Source organism: Budorcas taxicolor, chromosome 23 (assembly GCF_023091745.1).
Source record: "Budorcas taxicolor isolate Tak-1 chromosome 23, Takin1.1, whole genome shotgun sequence".
Taxonomy (NCBI): domain Eukaryota; kingdom Metazoa; phylum Chordata; class Mammalia; order Artiodactyla; family Bovidae; genus Budorcas; species Budorcas taxicolor.
This window is the reverse complement of record NC_068932.1, coordinates 30,451,730-30,474,895: the sequence shown is the minus strand read 5'-3', so window position 1 is coordinate 30,474,895 and position 23,166 is coordinate 30,451,730. Positions and strand designations below refer to the sequence as shown.

General features: G+C 39.0%; 1 protein-coding gene across 1 annotated transcript in view; it reads right to left on the bottom strand.

Annotated features, from left to right (window-relative positions):
• SMC3 (structural maintenance of chromosomes 3) overlaps positions 1-17,872 on the bottom strand; it is a 38,540-nt gene extending 20,668 nt beyond the window's left edge. Inside the window, exons 1-9 of the mRNA XM_052660797.1 lie at positions 17,858-17,872; positions 16,804-16,879; positions 9,737-9,775; positions 8,179-8,246; positions 4,040-4,111; positions 3,077-3,156; positions 2,733-2,811; positions 1,472-1,589; positions 301-476 (exon numbers count right to left, since the gene is read on the bottom strand). Of these exons, the coding sequence (XP_052516757.1) occupies positions 301-476; positions 1,472-1,589; positions 2,733-2,811; positions 3,077-3,156; positions 4,040-4,111; positions 8,179-8,246; positions 9,737-9,775; positions 16,804-16,879; positions 17,858-17,872 (723 nt within the window). The remainder of the gene's footprint in view (positions 1-300; positions 477-1,471; positions 1,590-2,732; positions 2,812-3,076; positions 3,157-4,039; positions 4,112-8,178; positions 8,247-9,736; positions 9,776-16,803; positions 16,880-17,857) is intronic.
• Positions 17,873-23,166: the final 5,294 nt, after the last annotated feature.

Below are 23,166 nucleotides of genomic sequence, written 5' to 3'. Positions count from 1 at the left end.
AAATACACCTTAAAAAGCCAAGAAAGAAATTCGTGAAACCCTAAAAGTTGTTTTCTTCTCATCCTGGTCTGCCTGACACCACCACCTAATTATATTTCAGATGCAACTACAGCAAGGACCATGTGAGTCATTTTCCTTGGAGTAGACTCAAAGAGTAAATTTGCTGAGTAATGAATTCACTAAGAAGTTTTAACATTTTTGAGGTATGTATTTAAAAATCATTGAAAAGTATAAATACAGTATGAATTTAATATATTCATAAAAATAAAATTAAACAAGTGGCAAAGGTAAGTATTTTACCTCATCAAGTTTAGCACGAGTCTCGTTAAGTTCCTGATTGTAAATGGTGTATTCCAGGGCTCGTCTCATCTTATCCCACTTTTGATACTGAGCTAGTTCTTCCTTTTCTTCCTCTAAGGTATGTAATCTCTCTTCAATGTATTTTAACAACTCATTGATTTTTTCCCGTTTTCCCTCTTAAAAAAAAATGGGAGAAGGATGAAGGAGTTGAATAAAACTTTTAGGCAGTATCAATTCTCAAATATACTGTGTAAAACTTAATCTTAAGCACTTTAGCATTACTTCTTTGACATTAGGTGGTAACCAAATCTAAGATACTAAAATGGCAATTAAAATGCTTTATTATGGAAAGTATGAGAGAATAAACTTATACATGGTGACACTGATTCTTGTATTACATGTTACAGGCCTTTGTTTAAGCTTCCTTTAAAAGTTAATGTGCCTCCCCATGATATTAGGGAAAAAAACCACAAAACCCTACTTAATATCACTGGTGTCACTGATTCTCAATTCTTATAACAGCATTATCTATATAGCTGCCATATACTGAACAGTTACTATATTCCAATCATGGTGTGACTTTGCTCCTCTATTCGCCACTACAAACTAGTAAAAAAGGACTTCACAGATGGGAAAGCTTTGGACCAGAGAGGTCAAATCTAAAGTCTGAATATCAGGCAACTATTATCCAGACTTTGAACGTAAGGGTCTCTGACTCTAAGCCACGAAAGGGCACAGCACTTGAAAGGCAAAGCTGAATTTCCATAATGAATGTACTAAGGAAGAGTCCAAGTTCAAAGTTTAAGTTTTACATTTACTTGCTTCTGAATAAATTAAAACCTAATGCCAACTGATATTTCAGCATTTTTTTTTCCTGAGGAATACATCCAGATGTGTTATCCTCACTAATAATGAGAAAGACTTTAAAGGCACAAAGCAGCTGACCTAGAATGGTACTATTATCTCACAGTAACAATTCTTAATTCAAAGAGACAAACTGTTAGAATTCTCAAACCTTAAACTGCCTAACACTAATTTTCTTTCCAATCAGTCTACAGGCAAATTATTATACAATATACTCCTGAGAATAGACAACTTCTCTCAAGTATCATAACAATGAAAAAGCAATACACAGAATAGAAGAAATAAGGCAGAATAACATTTATTTTACCTGTTTCCTTCATTAAAGATATGCTTTCTTCTTTTCGTTCATCATACACTCTAGTACCAGCTACTTCTCTTAATAGTTTTAGTCTCTGAGAATCTGGTGCTGTTGCCATCTGGTTAATCTAAAAATTTTAGAAAAATAATTATTTACAGAGCTAGATTGCTCTTTAAGAACTCTACCTTGAAAGGTATTCACATACCAAGTTTTAAGTATCAGTTCACAATAGGAGAACAGCAATGAACAGAAAAGATCTTACCCTCAAGAAACCTACATTCTAGTGGGAAAAAAAAACAGGAAGCATACATACCATTACACTATAAGTGCCACGAGGAAAAACAAAACAAAATAAGAAATTGTAGCATAAAGAGTTAGGGTGACGGCAGTGCTCTTATAAAAGACGCAGACAATGTGGATGGTTTCTATGAAATGACCTTGAGCAGAAACTGAAACAATACAAAGGGACCTATGCTGCATGCACGCAGGAAGTCTCAGGTAATTGCTTTCAAATCAGCCTCCTTTTAAAGAAATTTCTCACAAAGACAGTCTCTTCAAAAATCTCGCTCTTGAAAGTGAAACACATATTCTTGCTAATCCCTTTTTCTGAATGTTAACTTTCCGACACATAGCTAAAAACACCTCCAACATGAAATAAGAAGTGCACATTTTAAAAGGATTCTCCCCTAGTCCAAAATAGCACAACAGGTAACTATTAGGACAGTGCAGGGCATGTTCTAAGAAAAATAAATTATTTTAGATATATATAGTTAAAATATATGAGGAAATAGTAGAACAATCAGCTCAAGTATATAACTCCTAAAAACTGTAAAAAATACAATTCGATTGAGGGAAAATAACGTAGCATTATGGCAGATTTCTGGTAATGTAAGCTTTCTAGTGTGTTATACTAACAGAGAGAGTATTAATTTCAGAAAGTAACTTTTTTCAAATGTAATTTTTATAAAGTTTCTACAATACTCTTAACTTCTACAAACCAAAAATATCTGCAGATCACTAAGAAAACATGATCCACTTAAATAATTCTGCTGAAATACTTTTATCCCACTATGCAATGGATCTGTTTTGCACTTTATGGCCACAAAAAAGGTATTATTAATACAAACTCCAGTGCAAAATAAATCAATGAAAACAGAAGATAGTAAGGTCCATTTTCACCCGAATTTAACCATTAGAATGAAATAAAAGTCATCATTCAATGAATATAATCAGAAAACAAATTCCATTTAAAAAGATACACATTTTTTACCTTTCCTTGTTTAACAATATAATAAGGATTGCTTCGAGAAAAACCAGCACTTTCAAGGAGATTCATCACATCATTTTTCCTGTTGATAAACAATTAAAAATTTTTTCAAATATATAACAATCTAACAATAGGCAAAGAATACACTAACCCTTGAGTTAAGTAGCATGAAGAACTACAGAACAGTCATTAAATATCATTCATATCAGCCTCAGGGAATCTTCTGATTCTTATGCTTGAACTCTAAATAATGATTTGCTGAACACGAGACAAAAGTACCTCATACATGAGCCAAGTAAAATACTTATACTCTTTTGTATAAAAATTATAAGCATAAAAATGCTTACGTGACCATTTTCTTGTCTAAAAAATACTGATCCTTTTTGGCACCGATAACTCTCCGAAGTGAAACTTCCTCTTTGTCGATCTAAGAAAAAAACATAAATGCTCAAACATAAATCTAACAGTAAATGTTTTGGAAACATTTCAGTTAATAGGGTCATTTTAGAGTCCATCACCATAGCAATTATTTTGAAACTTCAATTGTTTCACTAAAGATATGCTGCTGCTGCTGCTAAGTCACTTCAGTCGTGTCTGACTCTGTGAGACGCCATAGAAAGCAGACCACCAGGTTCTCCCATCCCTGGGATTCTCCAGGCAAGAACACTGGAGTGGGTTGCCATTTCCTTCTCCAATGCAGAAAAGTGAAAAGTGAAAGTGAAGTCACTCAGTCATGCCCAACTCTTAGCGACCTCATAGACTACAGCCTACCAGGCTCCTCTGCCCATGGGATTTTCCAGGCAAGCGTAGTGGAGTAGGTTGCCATTGCCTTCTCCAAGAAAGATATGCTATGAATACTCAATTCCATGACAAAGACCTTTTTTTACAACAGCGTGCACATTCCCACTTGTTTACCAGAATATTCAAAACTTTAAGATAAAGTTAGTATGTAAGCTATAGCTATTTTAGTATAAACTAAATCATAAAAGCCTTCCTGGGTAGCTAAAACAGTAAAGAATCGGCCTTCAATGCAGGAAACCTGGGTTTGATCCCTGTGTTGGGAAGATCCCCTGGAGAAGGACATGGCAACCCACTCCAACATTCTTGTCTGGAGAATTCCATGGACAGAGGAGCCTGGAAGGCTATAGTCCAGGGACTCACAAGGAGTTGGACACAAATGAGTGACTAACACACACAAATCATAAAAGCCTAAGTACAGCTATAAATAAAAGTTTCAAAGCATGAAAAAAGTCAGCTGCATCAATAAAATTCTCAACATTATTACTGAAAAGAAAAAAACAGTTACTCACCGGTAACCGGTTATCTGAATTGTCAAAAATAATCTCCACAAAAGCAGAAATAACACGAGGACCAGTACCCTCCTAAAACACAAGAAAAAATTAATGTTATTTAAATGGTATTTTCATATTCTTTAAATACTTTTGAAGTTTAGTGCAGGTAACAAACCTGATTCAAAGGAGGAAAATTTCTGTCAGACAAGAATATCACAGCAATCCAGTCTATGCCCCAACCACTAATGCCAAAGAAGCTGAAGTTACATGATTCTATGAAGACCTACAAGACCTTCTAGAACTAACACCCCAAAAATGAGGTCCTTTTCATTATGGGGGACTGGAATGCAAAAGTAGGAAGTCAAGAGATACCTGAACTAACAGACAAGTTTGGCCTGGGGAGTACAAAATGAAGCTGGGCAAAGGCTAACAGAGTTTTACAGTTTTACCAGAGTTAACACTGGTCATAGCAAACACCCTCTTCCTACAACACAAGAGAAGACTCTACACATGGACATCACCAGATGGTCAATACAGAAATCAGATGGATTATATTTTTTGCAACAGAAGATGGAGAAACTGTATAGAGTCAGCAAAAACAAGACCGGGAGCTGACCATGGCTCAGATCATAATTCCTTATTAAAAATTCAGACTTAAATTGAAAAAAGTAGGGAAAACCACCAGACCATTCAGGTCTGACCTAAATCAAATCCCTTGCGATTATATAGTGGAAGTGACAAACAGATTCAAGGGATTAGATCTGATAGACAGAGTGCCTTAAGAACTATGGATGGAGGTTCATGACATTGTACAGGAGGCAATGATCAAGACCATCCCCCAGAAGAAATGCAAAAAGGCAAAATGGTTGTCTGAGGAGGAAATACAAATAGCTGTGAAAAGAAGAGAAGCGAAAGGCAAAGGAGAAAAGGAAAGATATAACCATCTGAATGCAGAGTTCTAAAGAATAGCAAGGAGGTAAGAAAGTCTTCCTAAGCGATCAATGCAAAGAAATAGAGGAAAACAATAGAATGGGAAAGACTAGAGAACTCTTCAAGAAAATCAGAGATATCCAGGGTACTTTTCATGCAAAGATGGGCACAATAAAGGACAGAAATGGTATGAATCTAACAGAAGCAGAAGATATTAAAAGGTGGCAAGAATACACAAAAGAACTATACAAAAAAGATTTTCATGATCCAGATAACCACAATGGTGTCATCACCTACCGAGAGCCAGACATCCTGGAGTGTGAACTCAAGTGGGCCTTAGGAAGCATCACTATGAACAAAGCTAGTGGAGGTGACAGAATTCCAGCTAAGCTATTTCAAATCCTAAAAGATGATGCCATGAAAGTGCTGCACTGGATATACCAGCAAATTTGGAAAACTCAGCAGTGGCCACAGGACTGGAAAGGGTCAGTTTTCATTCAATCCCAAAGAAAGGAAATGCCAGAGAATGCTCCAACTACTACACAACTGGATTCATCTCACATGCTAGCAAAGTAATGCTCAAAATTCCCCAAGCCAGGCTTCAATAGTACATGAATCTAGAACTTCCAGATGTTGAAGCTGGATTTAGGAAAGGCAGAGGAATCAGAGATCATACTGCCAACGTCCACTGGATCATAGAAAAAGCAAGAGAGCTCCAGAAAAACACCTACTTCTGCTTTATTCATTACATCAAAGCCTTTGACTGTGTGGATCACAACAAACTGTGGAAAATTCTTAAAGAGATGGGAAATAACAGACCACCTGACCTGCCTCCTGAGAAATCTGTATGCATGTCAGAAGCAACAGTTAGAACCGGACATGGAACAACAGACTGGTTCCAAATCGGGAAAGGAATAAGTCAAGGCTATATATTGTCAACCTGCTTATTTAACTTATGTGCAGAGTACATCATGCAAAATGTCAAGACTGGATGAAGCACAACCTGGAATCAAGATTGCTGGGAGAAATATCAATAACCTCAGATATGCAGATGACACCACCCTTATGGCAGAAAGCGAAGAAGAGCTAAAGAGCCTCTTGATGAAAGTCAAGGAGAGTGAAAAAGTTGGCTTAAAGGTCAACATTCAAAAAACGAAGATCATGGCATCGGTCCCATTACTTCATGGCAAGCAGATGGGAAAACAATGGAAACAGTGACAGACTTTATTTTCTTGGGCTCCAAAATCACTGCATATGGTGACTGCAGCCATGAAATTAACAGACTCCTTGGAAGAAAAGCTATGACTAACCTAGACAGCATATTAAAAAAGCAGAGACACTACTTTGCTAACAAAGGTCCATCTAGTTAAAGCTATAGTTTTTCCAGTAGTCATGTATGGATGTGAGAGTTGGACTGTAAAGAAAGCTGAGCACTGAAGAATTGATGCTTTTGAACTGTGGGATTGGAGAAAACTCTCAAGAGTCCCTTGGACTGCAAGGATATCAAACCAGTCAATCCCAAAGGAAATCAGTCCTGAATATTCATTGGAAGGACTAATACTGAAGCTGAAGCGCCAATACTCTGGCCACCAGATGTGAACAACTGACTCTTTAGAAAAGACCCTGATGCTGGGCAAGACTGAAGGCAGGAGAAGGGGACGACAGAGGATTGAGATGGTTGGATGGCATCACCATCTCGATGGACTTGAGTTTGAGCAAGTTCCGGGAGTTGATGACGGACAGGAAAGCCTGGCATGTTGCACTCCATGGGGTTGCAAAGAGTTGGACACAAACTAAGCGACTGAACTGTACTGAGAAAATCCTCTTGCCAAAGCAGCAGACACCGGATTAGGATAACAATACTCAACCACAGAGCCTTCTTTTTCTCCTCCAAATAGACTTTGACTATGAATTTAAAAAATGACAACTATGCAAAAGATGTCAAAGTTAGATGTAAATAGGTTTTATTCTACATACCACTTCATTTGAGCACAAGACCCCATAGCCACCCAATTTTACCTATTTGCTAATACATAAAACTTTGAGACTTTCACTTACAGATTCATCTTAATGTTAGAAAGGAACCCTAACAAAGCATATAATTACTGGAACTGTCTTTTTAAACATTTGAGATACTCTGTATAATTTTAAATCTGCTATAAAAACATACACATTTAACATATCACATTTTGATCAATTTGTGACCCAGATACTTACCAAGCCCAGATAATTTCTAGATTGTGAAAACTGTTATGAAGTAGTTCAATACAATAAAGAATAACACCTAAAGAAACTATTCTTTTTATGCTAATCTGAGAAACCTAAACAGAGATTTGCTTATAGGGAATCAATCCTGATTACGAGACTAAAAATTCAAATAAAAAAATTAAAATTAAAATTTAAGAGTGGGAGGAAGGAATTCCTTGCCAGTCCTGTGGTTAGGACTTGGTGCTTTCACTACCGTGGCCTTGGTTCAATCCCTGGTTGAGGAATTAAGATCCCGCAAGGCACATGGCACAACCAGAAAAAAAGAGTGGGCAGGGGTAGTGGGGGATAATGGTTAGAAAAGAACTTTAAGTCTGAGAGATACTGTGTAGATACATTGAAGAATCCTGCTTTCTGGTCTTAAAAGTAATTATAAGCTATATTTAAATAAGACAGATAAGGTATACCATTTTATCATACACTTTATACTTTCTTACCTTAAAAGTATTTACTATTTAATGAAAACATTCTAACAATTTTCATTACTATAAACATACTTTCTTATTGGAAAATAATGTTACCATTTAAGTACAAATATGGCTAAAAATAATTTTATGTGGTTAAATTTGTAATGGTTGCTTTTCTGTGGCTCCATATTAACTTGATTCTGAGTCTCAAACTTTCTAAACCCCAACCTAATTCGTTTTTCTCCTCAGCAAATCAGATTCCAGACCCTTACCAGGCCATACTCTTTAAATAAATAATTCATATTTATATGGAAGATATATCCATCCATAGGGAACTCCTACAATTTTTTTAACCATTATATAAAAATTAAGCCTTTATCCTGCATTAATATAGTACACTAAATTTCACAATTACAGAACAATATACATAAGAAACATATTGTGTCATGTTCACAAAAGATCTGAAACTTGAAAAAATAATTTTGTTTAGCGGAACTGACAATGTATTTTTAGAAGTACTTAAAACCAGTAATGTTTTAAAGCAGTCTCACTCACATGTAACAAAGCCAATCGCTGTTCCGGACGAAGATGACTAAACTCATCACTGAGAACAAACTGAATTGCTAGAAACATAAAAACAACTATTAGTACAATCTAAAAAGACTTATGCTTTAGTTATAATCTCCCGTACCTTCAGAGAACACAGTGTTTCTATCAGGTAATGAACAATACAGACTGTTTTATATAGACAAAAGGAATGCAGAAAATTTGCCTGTACAGATTAATCACCTACGAAATGATGATATTAGAAAAATATTAACAAGCTTTCACTAAAACATTTAAGGTAAGAAAATAAAAAGAAAACACTGAAATACACAAAAAGACAAGTAGAAGTAAGGTGTGACTTGATCAGAGTATACATGTTCAGGTTTCATGCTATATTTGCTTTTATCCACTACATATAAATGATATAAATTAAAATATTTAACAAAATAGGATATATTCCTATAATATCATTAATTGGATACTTTGTCTAAAGAAACAGAACCAAGTAGGAAATACTGGGAAACGCTTCAGATTTCCACTCTCTGCTGCAGTACCTACACGCCCTTTGTCTTCTGTAAAGAAGAAGGTGTCATTCATGCCACTTCCTCAGAATGCCTAACTGGACGACCCTCTCCTAGAAATGTAACTCTTTACTCAACTTTTGTATTCCCAGTCCACCCGAGAGACTTTTGACACTCTAGAAGACTGAGTGTGTGTATATGAATATGTATGCTGGGGGTGATGGTGGGGATTTGTTTTCTTTTATAATCACCTTGGAGGAGACAAATTCAAACTCCTAGAGATTATGAAATACTTCCACTCCAATCCTACTCTTCTCACCATCCCCAAATTACAACTACTGATGGGATTCAGAGTGCCCTTTAGAGCTGTGAGCAGAGAAGGGACAGAACCTCTACTATTACTAATGCTCCCTTTTCCTCAAGCACCACTCAATTAAGACGTTCAAAAATTCTTCAACCTACTCTATATAGTCCAAATCTGTTAAAATATTTTTCCTCCCCAAAGAATTTAACACAGGCATTACTATTCTTAAATGCATTTTAAGAGCTAGTTTTCAAAGCTCTATTTAGTACCTTCTGACAACTGTCTTTGTTGAGTCTACAGTTTTTTATACTCCTCCATCTTTTATTCAAATAATTGATTTAGATGAAACAGATAGCTATTTCCCATAACAATATTAACTATTCTACTGCACTTATATTCTTTCTCTCTCTTTCTGCATTTACAACATTTCTATATGGCACTGAAGTTTAGAAAGCACTCCTGTACATAAATCTCATTTGATTCTCACAACTCATCGAAGGTAGGCAGGGTAAATACCTGTTTTTAAAGTGAAAGACTACTTTGAGAAGTTGTTTTGCATAATCTCACACGGCTAATTAGCCACTAGCACAGAGCTCAGATTCTTACACTCTAAACCCTCTACATTAAATTTCAATCGTGTTTGAAGAAGTATTTCTTCTGTTTCATGCAGACATAACCTCAGATAAACTACCTTAAGATACCTAGGTCCTATTATATTTAGAATTCAAAATATAATACCTACCATAAAAAAAGTTACTTTTTCCAGATCCATTTCTGCCCACTGTAAAATTTCAAAAAGTATGTTATTTTGTATAAAAAACAGTAAAATTTTAAACTGAAAGTATTCAAAGATATAAAATCCTATTTTCTAACAAAACATCTTAAAACTTAAATACTAACAGAACAGTGAACAGCAAATAATAAAACAGCTTTAATTACCAAATGAGTACAGTTTTTGTTTCATCTTCAGTTTTTTTCTTAAAGAAATTTATTTCATTGTTTACTTTTTTGCTCTTTCTCAATAGTTTAAAATTAACAGGAATAACTAAACTTATTACCTGGTCTTCATTACAATGGACATGTAATTCTATTTTAATTGTATATAATACATCTAACAATTTAAAGATTCACATGCTAAAATTTTAAAATACTTAAACAGTCATTAAAAATTCTCAAACCATTTCCATATTAAAACTGTTTTCTGATCAGCCCTATACATCAAGTATAGTCTCTCAGAATCACAAAAATACAGACAACTATAAGGCACTTGTTTTACTACCTGAATTCAGAAATAAGCAATTCTATACATAAAAGAAAATCAAATGCATCAGGTATAATGAATTTATTTGAACTTTTCTGTTCAGCAGAATTTTCATTAAGAGTCATGAATAACTATGTCACTCTCTCAATCTTGACCAATATCCTGAACAATTTAGCCCCAAAGTCATTATCTTTAATCCAAAGTAAATTCTAAAGAGATCAGAAAATAATGAAGTGCTTTAAAAAAAAAGGCATACAACAGACTCAGGCCAACTTGAAGGGGGCCTTCTACTAGGGAAATCTAGCATAATTTGAGCACTAAAATAATTAGATGAATTATAAATTAGGGCTTAGGTGGAAGTGGAGGAGAATAATTCATGAGTCCATACTGAAAATATAGAAATAAACAGCTAAGGAGAAAGGATGCTTGATTATAGTAAAATAACAAAGGGTAAATGTGAGAGGAGTGCTGGAATAGAATATCATCATCCTGTAACTACCAGAATAAAGGCAAGAATTATTGATGAATACTAAATCCAAGGGGGAATTTTGATAAGGAACACAGTATTTGCATGGTCCCCAAATCTCTCCACATTATTTATCAGTTGCAAAGGAAAAAACACTACTATAGTGGAAAAATGACACACTCTTTACTGATCAAAAGTATAATCATCAATAAGCAGCAGATGGAGATCGTGTGCCTCCACATGGAGTACCCTGAAAAGGACACATCATTTACATAATATATCTCAAAACCAACATTGTAAAAGACAAAGGCTGTGGAAATGACCCAGATTAAATGAGAATTATTTGTTTTGTTTTGGCTCTCTTATTGTGTGCTGTGGGCACTGGAGTAGAGATTTCTGGAAAAACCAGTTTATTTCACCCCCATCTTGCCTTTCATGTTTGAGTTATTTTTAATATTTTCTTGTAAATGTTTTGTAATACTGTAGTGAAATGGATCACAATGTCATTTCCTAATACAAAGCGATATATGTGGGAAGAAAATGTACAATTCTTCGATTAAAATTCCCACTGATCTAAACTTTGAGTGTTCCATGGAATAAATAAATAAATGTTCTACATCAGGAAAAAATAAAAATAAAAAATAAATGAGAATAAAGAGACGTGACAACTAAATGCAACGCCTGATCCTAAATTAAATCCTGTACTGGGGTGGGAGGAAATGTTATAAAGAACATTTCTTGGTCAGTCAACATAAATAGAAAAAGAATAAACGACTACTGTATTGATGCTAAATTTACTGACATTGATAACTCTCCTGTGATTATATAAGATGGCTTCACAAAATCTGTCTAGAAGTGATCCAGCGTGACCACAAACCAGATATATCTTCTTTGTAAAGGTATGACCCCTCACTCCTGCCCTCAAACTGCATTCTCCCATTAAGGCCCTAGCAGCTAAGCAGGCTTGGGGCTCTGTTTTCCAGGAAAGCAGGGGACTAACACAAGTAGATCATTAACAGGAAATAGCTATCTCTGGGTAGAGGGACTACAGTTTAATTCTTTTTCCTTTTAGCTTCTATGCTCTTTATGTTCTAAAAGGTCACGTATATTTCTTTTGTTAGAAGGATCGGGATAAAGATAACCTTAAAAAGGTTTATGGTTATTACATTTAAACATCAAACAAGTATCAGCACACGAGGTTCTCCCTGCCTTCAAATCATTATTTTTCTAAGGGTCGAAAATCATTAAAGTGGTATGCTTTCAAAAGTTATGTTTAGGATCAATCTCAGTGTATATTACTTTTGGTCTTTCTTACACGATTAACGGACTTGTTTTTATTTTTTAAGATTTTTTTTTTTGATGTGGACTGTTTTTAAAGTCTTTATTAAATTTGTTACAATATTATTTCTGCTTTATGCTTTTGTGGTCGTAAGGCATGGGGATCTTTGCTCCTGGACCAGGGATTGAACCTGCACCTTGTGTACTGGAAGGTGAAGTCTCAACCACTGGACTGCCAGAAGTCCGGACTTGTTTTTAAAATACATTAAACAATATCATTTTTTTTTTCAGTTAAACAAAAGAACATTTAGATAATTTCCTTTGTAACTGACTATTAACAATCCTAATGTTTCAACCAAAGTAGTAAAATAGCTACCTGGTAAGAGGCCCTACCAGAAGAACTGATGCTTTTGAACTGTGGTGTTGGGAGAAGACTCTTGAGAGTCCCTTGGACTGCAGGGAGATCCAACTAGTCCATTCTGAAGGAGATCAGCCCTGGGATTTCTTTGGAGGGAATGATGCTAAAGCTGAAACTCCAGTACTTTGGCCACCTCATGCGAAGAGTTGACTCATGGGAAAAGACTCTGATGCTGGGAGGGATTGGGGGCAGGAGGAGAAGGGGACGACAGAGGATGAGATGGCTGGATGGCATCACTGACTCAATGGACGCAAGTCTGAGTGAACTCTGGGAGTTGGTGATGGACAGGGAGGCCTGGCGTGCTGTGATTCATGAGCTCACAGAGTCGGACACAACTGAGTGACTGAACTGAACTAAACTGAAGAGGCCCTACAGATATAAGTTAATCATTCTAGGTAATGATGGCCATCATCTTACAAAACCAAAACAATTGAAATGTCAAGAACAACCAACCAACCAAACAAACATGTCGTAGCTCAGTCCTGTCCAACTCTTTGTGATCCCACGGACAGTAGCTGACCAGGCTCCCTGGTCCATGGGATTCTCCAGGCAAGAGTACTGGAGTGGATTGCCATTTCCTTCTCCAGGGGATCTTCCTGACCCAGGGATCGAACCCGGGTCTCCCTCATTGCAGTCAGACGCTTTACCCTCTAAGCCACCAGGGATAAAATTAGTCCTCCACTGGGTTCCAGACCCAAGGATTTAATCAACCATAGACTGGGGGTTTTCAGAAAGTTCCAAAAACAAACCAGAATTTGCCACAAGCTGGCAACTATTTACACATGATGTACATTGTATTTACAGCTATTTACATAGCATTTACACTGTATTACAAGTAATCTAGGGATATGCTTAGGTTATATGCAAAAAGACTAAGATTTTATAACAAGTTTTAGTCACATCCAAGATACCAAAGAGAAACTATAACTGTATAAAACTGATATTAAGATAATTAACCACTTCTAATTTATGAGTTAAGGAAATAATCTAAATCTAGTAATTATTCACGTTTCTCCATTTCTAAAGATTTTCTGATTGATGAAAATCAGAAGATGCTTATAATCAAAATGTAAGTAAAACTCTAGTACAATCAATCTATTCTTATAGCACACTAATTAATGATTTTTCAGTAGGTTAAGGCAGAAGGAAAAGTATGTTTTTATTACCAACTACAAAGCTGCAACTGATGTTTCAAAGGCAGGCTTTTTCGTGCCCTCAATTTTTAAATTTTATTATTTATTTCAAAATAAAATATGATTCTCAAAAGTTTCTCTGGGAACATTAGTATTCACTGTTCACCCTTATTTCTGTATTGTCAACTAAACTGGCACCTGCCAAGAGCATTTGCCAGCAACAGAACAACAAGGGCAGTTGCCATTTGCCTCTGCAGAGACTGAACCCTGTGCTGCTGCAGCTGCTGGCCTTCAGCACCCCCCAAGCTGAATTCAGGGTGGAGAGTCAGGCACTGTGCTCACTCTCACTTTCCCACCAGGGAAACTGGTGCAACAGGTCTTCAGACAGATATTTTCAGGAACTGATTTCATGATCCCAATTCCTGCATCTCTTCAGATCTAGAAAATAACTAAATCCCTCATGATGACATTCTCTCCTCTTGACTAGCAGAAAACTTTGTGTCAAGTAAGCGCTTGCAAAGTAATGTTCAAAATTCTCCCAGCAAGGCTTCAGTTCTCCTAAACAGAGAATTCCCAGATGTTCAAGCTGGATTTAGAAAAGGCAGAAGAACCAGAGATCAAATTGCCAACGTCCACTGGATCAAAGAAAAGCAAGAGAGTTCCAAAAAAATATCCACCTCTGCTTCACTGACTACGCTAAAGCCTTTGACTGTGTGCATCACAACAAACTGTGGAAAATTCTTCAAGAGATCAGACTACCAGACCACCTTACCTGCCTCCAGAGAAACCTGTTAGAACAGTTAGAACTCAACATGGAACAATGGACTGGTTCAAAATAGGGAAAGGAGTGCATCAAGGCTGTATATTTTCACCCTGCTTATTTAACTTATATGCAGAGTACATCATGAGAAATGCTGGGCTGGATGAAGCACAGGCTGGAATCAAGATTGCCGGGAGAATTATCAATCACCTCAGATATGCAGATGATATACCACCCTTATGGCAGAAAGCGAAGAGGAACTGAAGAGCCTCTTGCTGAAGGTTAAAGAGGAGAGTGAAAAAGCTGGCTTAATACTCAACATTCAAAAAACGACAACCATGGCATCCGGTCCCATCTTTTCATGGCAAATAGATGGGGAAACAATGGAAACAGTGAGACTTTATTTTTCAGGGCTCCAAAATCACTGCAGATGGTGACTGCAGCCATGAAATTAAAAGACGCTTGCTTCTTGGAAGAAAAGCTATGACTAACCTAGACAGCATATTAAAAAGCAGACATTACTGTGCCTACAAAGGTCTGCCTAGTCAAAGCTATGGTTTTTCCAGTAGTCGTGTATGGATGTGAGAGTTGGACCATAAAGAAGGCTGAGCACCAAGAATTGATGCTTTTGAACTGTGGTGTTGGAGAAGACTCTTGGGAGTCCCTTGTACTGCAAGGAGATCAAACCAGTCAATCCTAAAGAAAATCAATTCTGAATACTTACTGTAAGGACTGATGTTGAAGCTGAAGCTCCAATACTTTGGCCACCTGATGAGAACGGCCAACTTATTAGAAAAGACCCTGATGCCGGGAAAGATTGAAGGCAGGAGGAGAAGGGGGTGACAGAAATGAGATGGTTGGATCGCATCACCAACTCGATGGACATGAGTCAGAGCAAATTCCAGGAGATGGTAAAGGACAGGGAAGGCTGGCATGCTGCACTCCATGGGGTCACAAAGAGTCAGACACAATTTAGCAACTGAATAACCACCAAAAGGCTTGAATGCACTGACCTTCCCCCACTGCCTCTTTGGAGCAGTCTCACAGAGTTCTCTGAGGTGCTTGTCTCCTGGGCTGCAGTCCTCATTTTGCCCCAAATAAAACTTAATTCCCAACTCATGCATTTTTTTTAGTCAACAGTATGAATCTTACCTCAAGCTATGGACTCCATGGTACATACTCTCCCTGACCCCCAATTCATATGTTAAAGCCCTAACCCTACTATGTGAAGCTTTTTGGAGATAAGGGGGTCTTTGGGAGGTAATTTACATGAGGTTAGGAGTGAGGCCTTTATGGTAGGACTATTGCTCTTTCAAGAGGGAGAGGTTCAAACAAAGGTTCTCCAGAGCAGTGAAAAAATAAATCCCTGTTGTTTAAGCCATCTAGTCTATGATATTTTGTTGTGGCAGACCAAGCCAACTAGGACACTGTATAGCTGAAATCCATGTTGACAGCGATTCTATACTTTTCTGGTGTCTGCTGCTGCTGCTACTAAGTCGCTTCAGGCGTGTCCGACTCTGTGAGACCCCATAGACGGCAGCCCACCAGGCTCCCCTGTCCCTGGGATTCTCCAGGCCAAGAATACTGGAATGGGTTGCCATTTCCTTCTCCAATGCATGAAAGTGAAAAGTGAAAGTGAAGTCGCTCAGTGGTGTCCGAATCTTAGCGACCCCATGGACTGCAGCCTACCAGGCTCCTCTGTCCATGGGATTTTCCAGGCGAGAGTACTGGAGTGGGGTGCCATCGCCTTCTCCTTTCTGGTGTCTAGAAGCACTCATTTAATCTGTTCTTTAAAAACTCAGCAGATGGTCAGGAAACACCTGCTGTCTGTATCACTATCATCTGTAGAACCTATATATTAACTATTATATTGAAGGACAATCACCATTAGCCCCCTTATCCTCACATTATTGCTTTCTCATTTAATGTTCCCAACAGCCCTAAGAAACATGTATCATTATTTCCACTTTTCAAGTGAGAAAACTGAAGCATCAGGAAGTCTGAAGAATACATAGCAGAACTGGGATTTGAATCCCATTCTGCCATGATCCAAAGTTTATGCTTTTCCTATCAAGCTGCATGGTCTGTCCTTGGACATTATAATAGGAAAAAAAAAAAAAATCTTAGAACAACCTAATTTGTGAATAAAGAATGGTCATCTTTGAAATAAGGCAATAGTGACCATTTTTAAAGTAGGAAATGACATACCAAGAATAGCTGAAATGCTAAATTTAGTGCCATTCACTATAAACTTAAATCTATTAAAACACATACAAGGCTACCAAATAAAAATGAATACTCTGTCTTATCCAAGTATTTTTAAACGTAAAAAGGAAGCAATTTCATCAGGGCAGATAAAAGTATTCACACAGAAAAAAAAACATACAAATTTATGTAATATTAAGACAATTCCTGTCTCCTTAAGCCTAATGTAGGCAAATTTAAACGACTATGTAGACAGAAAACTGACAAGAGTGAACCATGAACACTTACCAATAACGTTATGTTTTGAACTGAACGGGTCTACAATTGTTTGATCTCTATAACTTCGAAAACCCTGGATAATAACCTAACAAACAGAAGAGAGATTTTTTTCAGAAAGAAGTAACACTCCCCAAAAGAAATAACCTCTAAGCTAGTATTTTCCTTTTGCCCTCCTTCCCTTTCTGGTTTCCCATTTAATGCCAAATAGAAAAATTTCCATGTCAGAGAAGAAAAATTTATCTTGGAAAATGATTTAAAAATCTTCTTAAAACTGCCCGTACATCAGTAACCACTACCAGTGTTGCTTAGGAGAAGTTATAATTAGTAACCTGTTAGGGAGCGCTCAAAATCAAATACACTGGGTACGGCTGGCTGGAACACTAACCATCAGAGGGCCGGATAAAAGTCTTATCAAGTACGCAAGGGGGCTCAGCGGTCCTGGGCGCCCCTTTCAGTCACACTCTGACCAAAAAAGAGCCGCCCATCCAGGACAGGACTGCTCAGAGTCCAACACATCCAGCCGAGAAACTTCTCTTAAGGAGTGTGAATGGGCTCATTTTCGGGGTGGCCTCCAGCGCGGGAAGACCATTTTGACAGAAAGTAAACAACGGAATGAGGAGGCGCTACACATTCTGCAGGAAGGAGGGACCCTTTCACGTCTCCGGTAACTCGGGGAGGAGCGAGGCCCCTGGCTAAGCTGACACCCAGCTTGGACCCCACAGGCGTCCCGAGGCCGGGGACACCCTCTCTTCACACACGCCACGCAAAAGGCTCGCGAGGGGGCTGCCTAGCCCCACAGGACCAAGCTGCTTCTCGTGCACCCGGGAGGGCCCGGTTCCCTCCAAAAGGCCCACTTCGCCAGCCCCTCCAGCTCTCTCCGCTAGAGCCCGCCTCCCTCAGACAAGCGCCCTGCGGAGAGGCTCGGGCTGCAAAGCGGCGCCCCGAGCTGCGCCCCTCCCCCACAGTCCCTGTCCAGCCCCGCGCCCCCCTGCAAGAAGCAACACCCCCGACAGGAGCTGTCCTCACGAGCCCCCGAGGGGCGGGAGGGACGCACAGGCCTCACCTGCTTTATGTACATGGTTCCGCGCCCCTGGCCGGGGAGAAGGGCTCCCGGCGAGCAGCAACAACTCGGCAGCGGGGTTAGGTGAGGCGCCTAAAGGACCCCACCCCCCAAGGCGCCGCTTGCACCCCTCGAGCCAAACAAAATGGCGGCGCCCATGGAGGCGGAGTCCCCGCCTCGGACGGAACCACCCTCGCAGCTTCCCTTGGAACGTGGGGGGAATCAGAGTCAGATCTGCTCTGTCTTTTTAGCAAAAGAGCCTTCTGCGATGTCGCTAGCTGAATTTCATGTGACTCCTCAATTTTTAAATGAATTTTCCCTGAGAATTAGTCGGAAACTTCATTCGGAAAAGCCTTGGTCGTGAGATTGACCTGTATACCCTCCGAGCGCGCAGCCAATGGTTGCGGCCACAAGGTGGAGAACGGTTCGGCGCCAAAGCTGAGAGAGGGTGTCCAAGCGCCAGTAGCCGTGCGAGTTGACGGCCCCGTGGTCTCGCGCTGTTTGGAAATACCGAGCTGGGGCGGGCGGCGCGGCTGCCCGAACCTGTAGAGTACACGGCCTGGGGGGAAACTCGGGGGGCAGAACCCCTGGTCCTCTATTATTCTCTCTCTTGTATAACTTAGAATGGCCCCCGCTGACTCTGGACTCCCCACTCTCAGGACAGCCCCAAATGGACTTGACGCTAGAATATTAATTTTAATAATGTCATAGTTATTAATATCCCAGAGCTGTTACTGCTCTGCCAATTGGTATAAATCTAGGCAGATTGGACAACTGCAACGCAAAGATTTAGTTAAGATTAAAACCCCTCCCCCCCTTTTTTCCTAACAGCCTAAAAGCTTGGAGGTGCTAGTGGCAACCCTGGGCGTATCTGATCTGCACCAATCGCAGGAGAAAAACTCGGATCTCTGGGCCGCTGTAAAATTACCTGCCACTCAGCACTCAAGTTGGTCGGTCTTCGCCACCCGTCCCGCTACGGCGGGCAGTTCTAGCGCTGATTATTTCTACATTGAACTATTTCAAATGACTAACTTCGTCCCTGTCAACGCCTCTTGGTGCTGGAAGAAGACTTTATGTACCTTTTTAATAGATGAAGAGGACAGGGACACTTCAGGGAAAACAAATGACTTATTAGAGGAGGCAAGGGAGAGAAAAAGAGCACCTCAGGGAAAACATACCACTTTTAGGAAAGTCAAACCGGCCCTTAGGAGAAGAGATGGAAGTCGCTGGTTTTTGCGACTTTGAGTATTACTTCCGTGACGAGACCAAACAAACTGAAAAGTTGTAGTTTGGAAGAGAGAAAGATTCATTGCGAGGAGAATGGGGCAGCTTATGTTCAAAAAGCACAAACTACCCAATGGTTTTCTGGGAAGAGTTTTTATAAGCAAATTTTGGAGGAAGGGCTGCAGAGGTGTGTGACCTTCTGGTATAGTAACGGTGATATTCCAGGACTCTCAATTATCAGCCCTCTTGTTCCAGACAGTCGGGGGTCCACATGCTTGCGATCAGTCTTCATTTACCGTTCTTGATCTCCCTGGGAGACTTAGTGCCTGTAGAAGAACTCAAGAGATGTGTACCAGATTGTAGTGTGTGTACCTTGAAAAAGAACCAGGACCCCTCCCCATCACTGCTCTATTGTTTCTTGCCTCCTTTTAATGTCTTTCTACATTCCTTCACCCCCCTAGTTAGTAACTTTGAGTATCCCCTTTGGAATTCAGGGAAAATCTAGGAGGCTGAAGCCTTTTTCTTACAAACAAGAAATGGGAGACACAGAAAGGTTTTTGGTATGAGGCAGGGCCCCCAGGGTCCTGCCTGGGTTCAGTAACACTCAAAAATCTAACTGCTCCCTTTCTCCAATGGGTCAGTTACTCTGACAACTTTCAGGGTCAGATTGGAGGAATAAATATACTGAATATATTTGCAGGAGGAATACACCTTGCTCAGGACCCAGCCTTCTGTTCGTTTATGGGCTGTGGTGTGGGATCTGGCTAAAGTCTATAAACTGGGTGAAAGGTTGTGATTTTTCTGCTGTGGTGATTGACATCAGCCTCCACTCACCTAAACCTAATCTAATATGGTATGTAAATGAACCTCTACCACAACTGGCTGCCTATTTCACTCCTAGGAACAACGTGGTCTTAGCTGTAACCATAGACTCCTTAAATGTAAGGGCTAAAAATAGAAAATCGTAGATGATTACATAGGAGTAAATCTTTGTGACTATAAATCAGGCAATGGTTTCTTAAACATGACACTAAAAGCACAAGCAATGAAAGAAACATAATTTATACTCTATGAAAACTTTTGTGCAGGGACTTCCCTGGTGGTCCAGTGGTTAAGAATCTGTCTGCCAATGCAAGGGACACCAGTTCGATTTCTGGTCTGGGAAGATCCCATGTGCCGTGGAGCAATTAAGCCCGTATGCCACAACTACTGAGCCTGTACTTTAGAGCCTGCAAGCCATAGCTACTGAAACCTGCGCACTCTAGGGCCTGTGCTTCTCAACAAAAGAAGCCACCACAGTGAGAAGCCCTCATAGTGCAAGGAAGAGTAGCGACTTCCCCCGGCCACCCACACCACCACCCTCTGCAGCTGGAGAGAAAAGCATGAAAGCTGTGCACAGCAACAAAGACTCAGCACAGCTGGAAAACAAAACAAAACAAAACTTTTGTGCATCTAAAGAAATAAGAAAATATTTGTGAATTTTATTGATATGTTTGAAAAGGGACTTGTTTCTGAAATATATAAGAACTCTTACAATAACAATAAAAAGACAACTTGATTTAAAAATGGGTAAAAGATTTGAATACAAGTTTTCCCAAGTGGTCAGTAAACTTATGAAAAGATGCTCACCATCATTAGCCACAGTCAACTACCACTTCATACGCACTAGGATAGCTAGAATAAAAAAGACAGACAATAACAGGTGTTAGCTTGGATACGGAGAAATTGGAACTGTCTTACTGCTGCTGGGAATGTCAAATGGTGCAGCCACTTTGTTCCTCGAAAAGTTAGATACAGAATTACCACATGACTCACAGTTTCATTTCTAGGTATATATGCAAGAGAAATGAAAACTTCCGCACAAAAATGTGTATATGAATGTCCATAGCAGCATTATTCTTAACAGCTAAAAGGTAGAAATAACTTAAATGTCCCTCAACTGATAGATGAGTAAAATGTGCTCAATCCATACAATAAAGTTCAGTTCAGTTCAGTCGCTCAGTCATGTCCAACTCTTTGCGACCCCATGAATCGCAGCACGCCAGGCCTCCCTGTCCATCACCAACTCCCAGAGTTCACTCAGACTCACGTCCATCGAGTCAGCGATGCCATCCAGCCATTTCATCCTCTGTCGTCCCTTCTCCTCCTGCCCCCAATCCCTCCCAGCATCAGAGTCTTTTCCAATGAGTCAACTCTTCGCACGAGGTGGCCAAAGTACTGGAGTTTCAGCTTTAGCATCATTCCTTATGATTCAGCAATAAAAAGTAATACTGATACACACTGAAGATTGTACTGACACATACACTTAAGAATACCAAAAAAAAAAGAATACCAAAGGCGTTCCCTGGTGGCCTAGTGGTTAGGATTCTGGGCTTTCCCTGCTATGGCCTGGGTTCAAGCCCTGGTCGGGGAACTCATGCAGTGCAGCCAAGGGGAAAAAAAATGGATGAATACAAACGTATTCAAACGTAAGCTAAGTGAAAGAATCTAGTCACAAAAAAGCACATATTGTATGATTCCATTTATATGAAATGTCCAAAACAGACAAATTCATAGACACATAAAATAGATTAGTAGTTGCCTGGGGTTACAGATTGGGTGGGAAGATTGGGAAGAAGATTTGAGGAAAGTTTTTTTCTTTTTTTGATCTGTCTCATAAAGTAAAGGAAATAAAAGCAAAAATAAACAAATAGGACCTAAATAAACTTAAAAGTTTTTGCACAGGAAAGGAAACCATCAACAAAACAAAAAGCATACTGAATGGGAGAAAATATTTGCAAATGGTATGACTAATAAGGAATTATTATCCAACATATGTAAACAGCTCTTGCAATGCAATATCAAGATACAAACAACTTGATTAAAAACTGAGCAGAAGAACTGAATTGACATTTTTCCAAAGAAGAAGTACAGGTGGCCAACAGGGACATGAAAAGATGCTCAACATCATTAAATCATCAGGGAAATGCAAATCAAAAACCACATCACACCTGTCAGAATGGCTATCATCAAAAAGAACACAAAGAACAAATGTTGGCAAGGATGCAGAGGAAAGAGAACCCTCCAACACTGTTTAGTAGGAATGTAAATTGGTGCGGCCACTGTGGAAAAAAGTATGAAGGTTTCTCAAAATACTAAAATTGGAACTACTGTATGACCCAGAAACTCCACTCCTGGTTGTATAGATGTATGTAAAAAAAATCCCACCAAAAACACCAAATCAAAAATACATGGCACAACAATGTTCATAGCATCATTATAAGCAACCTAAGAGTCCAACAATAAAAGAGCAGCTAAAGATGTGGTGTGTATATATATATATATGTATATGTGTGTACACACAGATACACAATGGAATACTACTCAGCCATAAAAAAGAATGAAACTTTGCTATATGCTGCAATGTGCGTGGACATAGAGGACGTTATTGCCTGCCCGTATGGAAGATGTAGGTTTGTTTGGGAAGATCCCCTGGAGGAGGAAACTGCAAACCACTCCAGTGTGCTTGCCTGGGAAATCCCATGGACAGAGGAGCCTGGAAGGCTATGGTCCATAGTGTCTCAGAAGAGTCAGGACTTAACAACTAAACACACACACGACACACACAACATGCTAAGTGAAACGTTAGACAGGCAAAGACAATGTGTAACTTATGTGTGAGACCTAAAAAATACAACAAACTAGTGAATGCAACAAAAAAGAAACAGACTCACTCAGATAAAGAGGACACACTAGAGTTTGCTGTGGAGGAAATGAGGAAGGGGCAATATGAAGGTGGGGTGGTAGAAGGTACAGGGTGTAAAATAGGCTGCAAGATATATTGTACAACATGGGGAATGTAGCTAGTGTTTTGTAGTAATATAAGTGAAGTGTAGCCTGTAAAAATTGTATAAATAAATAAACATCAAATTTAGGTAGCATTCAGAAAGAAGATAGAAGAATAAGTTCAAAACTTAAAGAGCACTCTGAAAGATTATTGAATTTTAAAAAATTGATAGACATGGAGGTTGAAAATTTCCCATATAAGCATTGTCCCTTGTGCCTAATAAAGTAGGGATGCCAAGATTTAAAAAATAGTGCAAAACTCT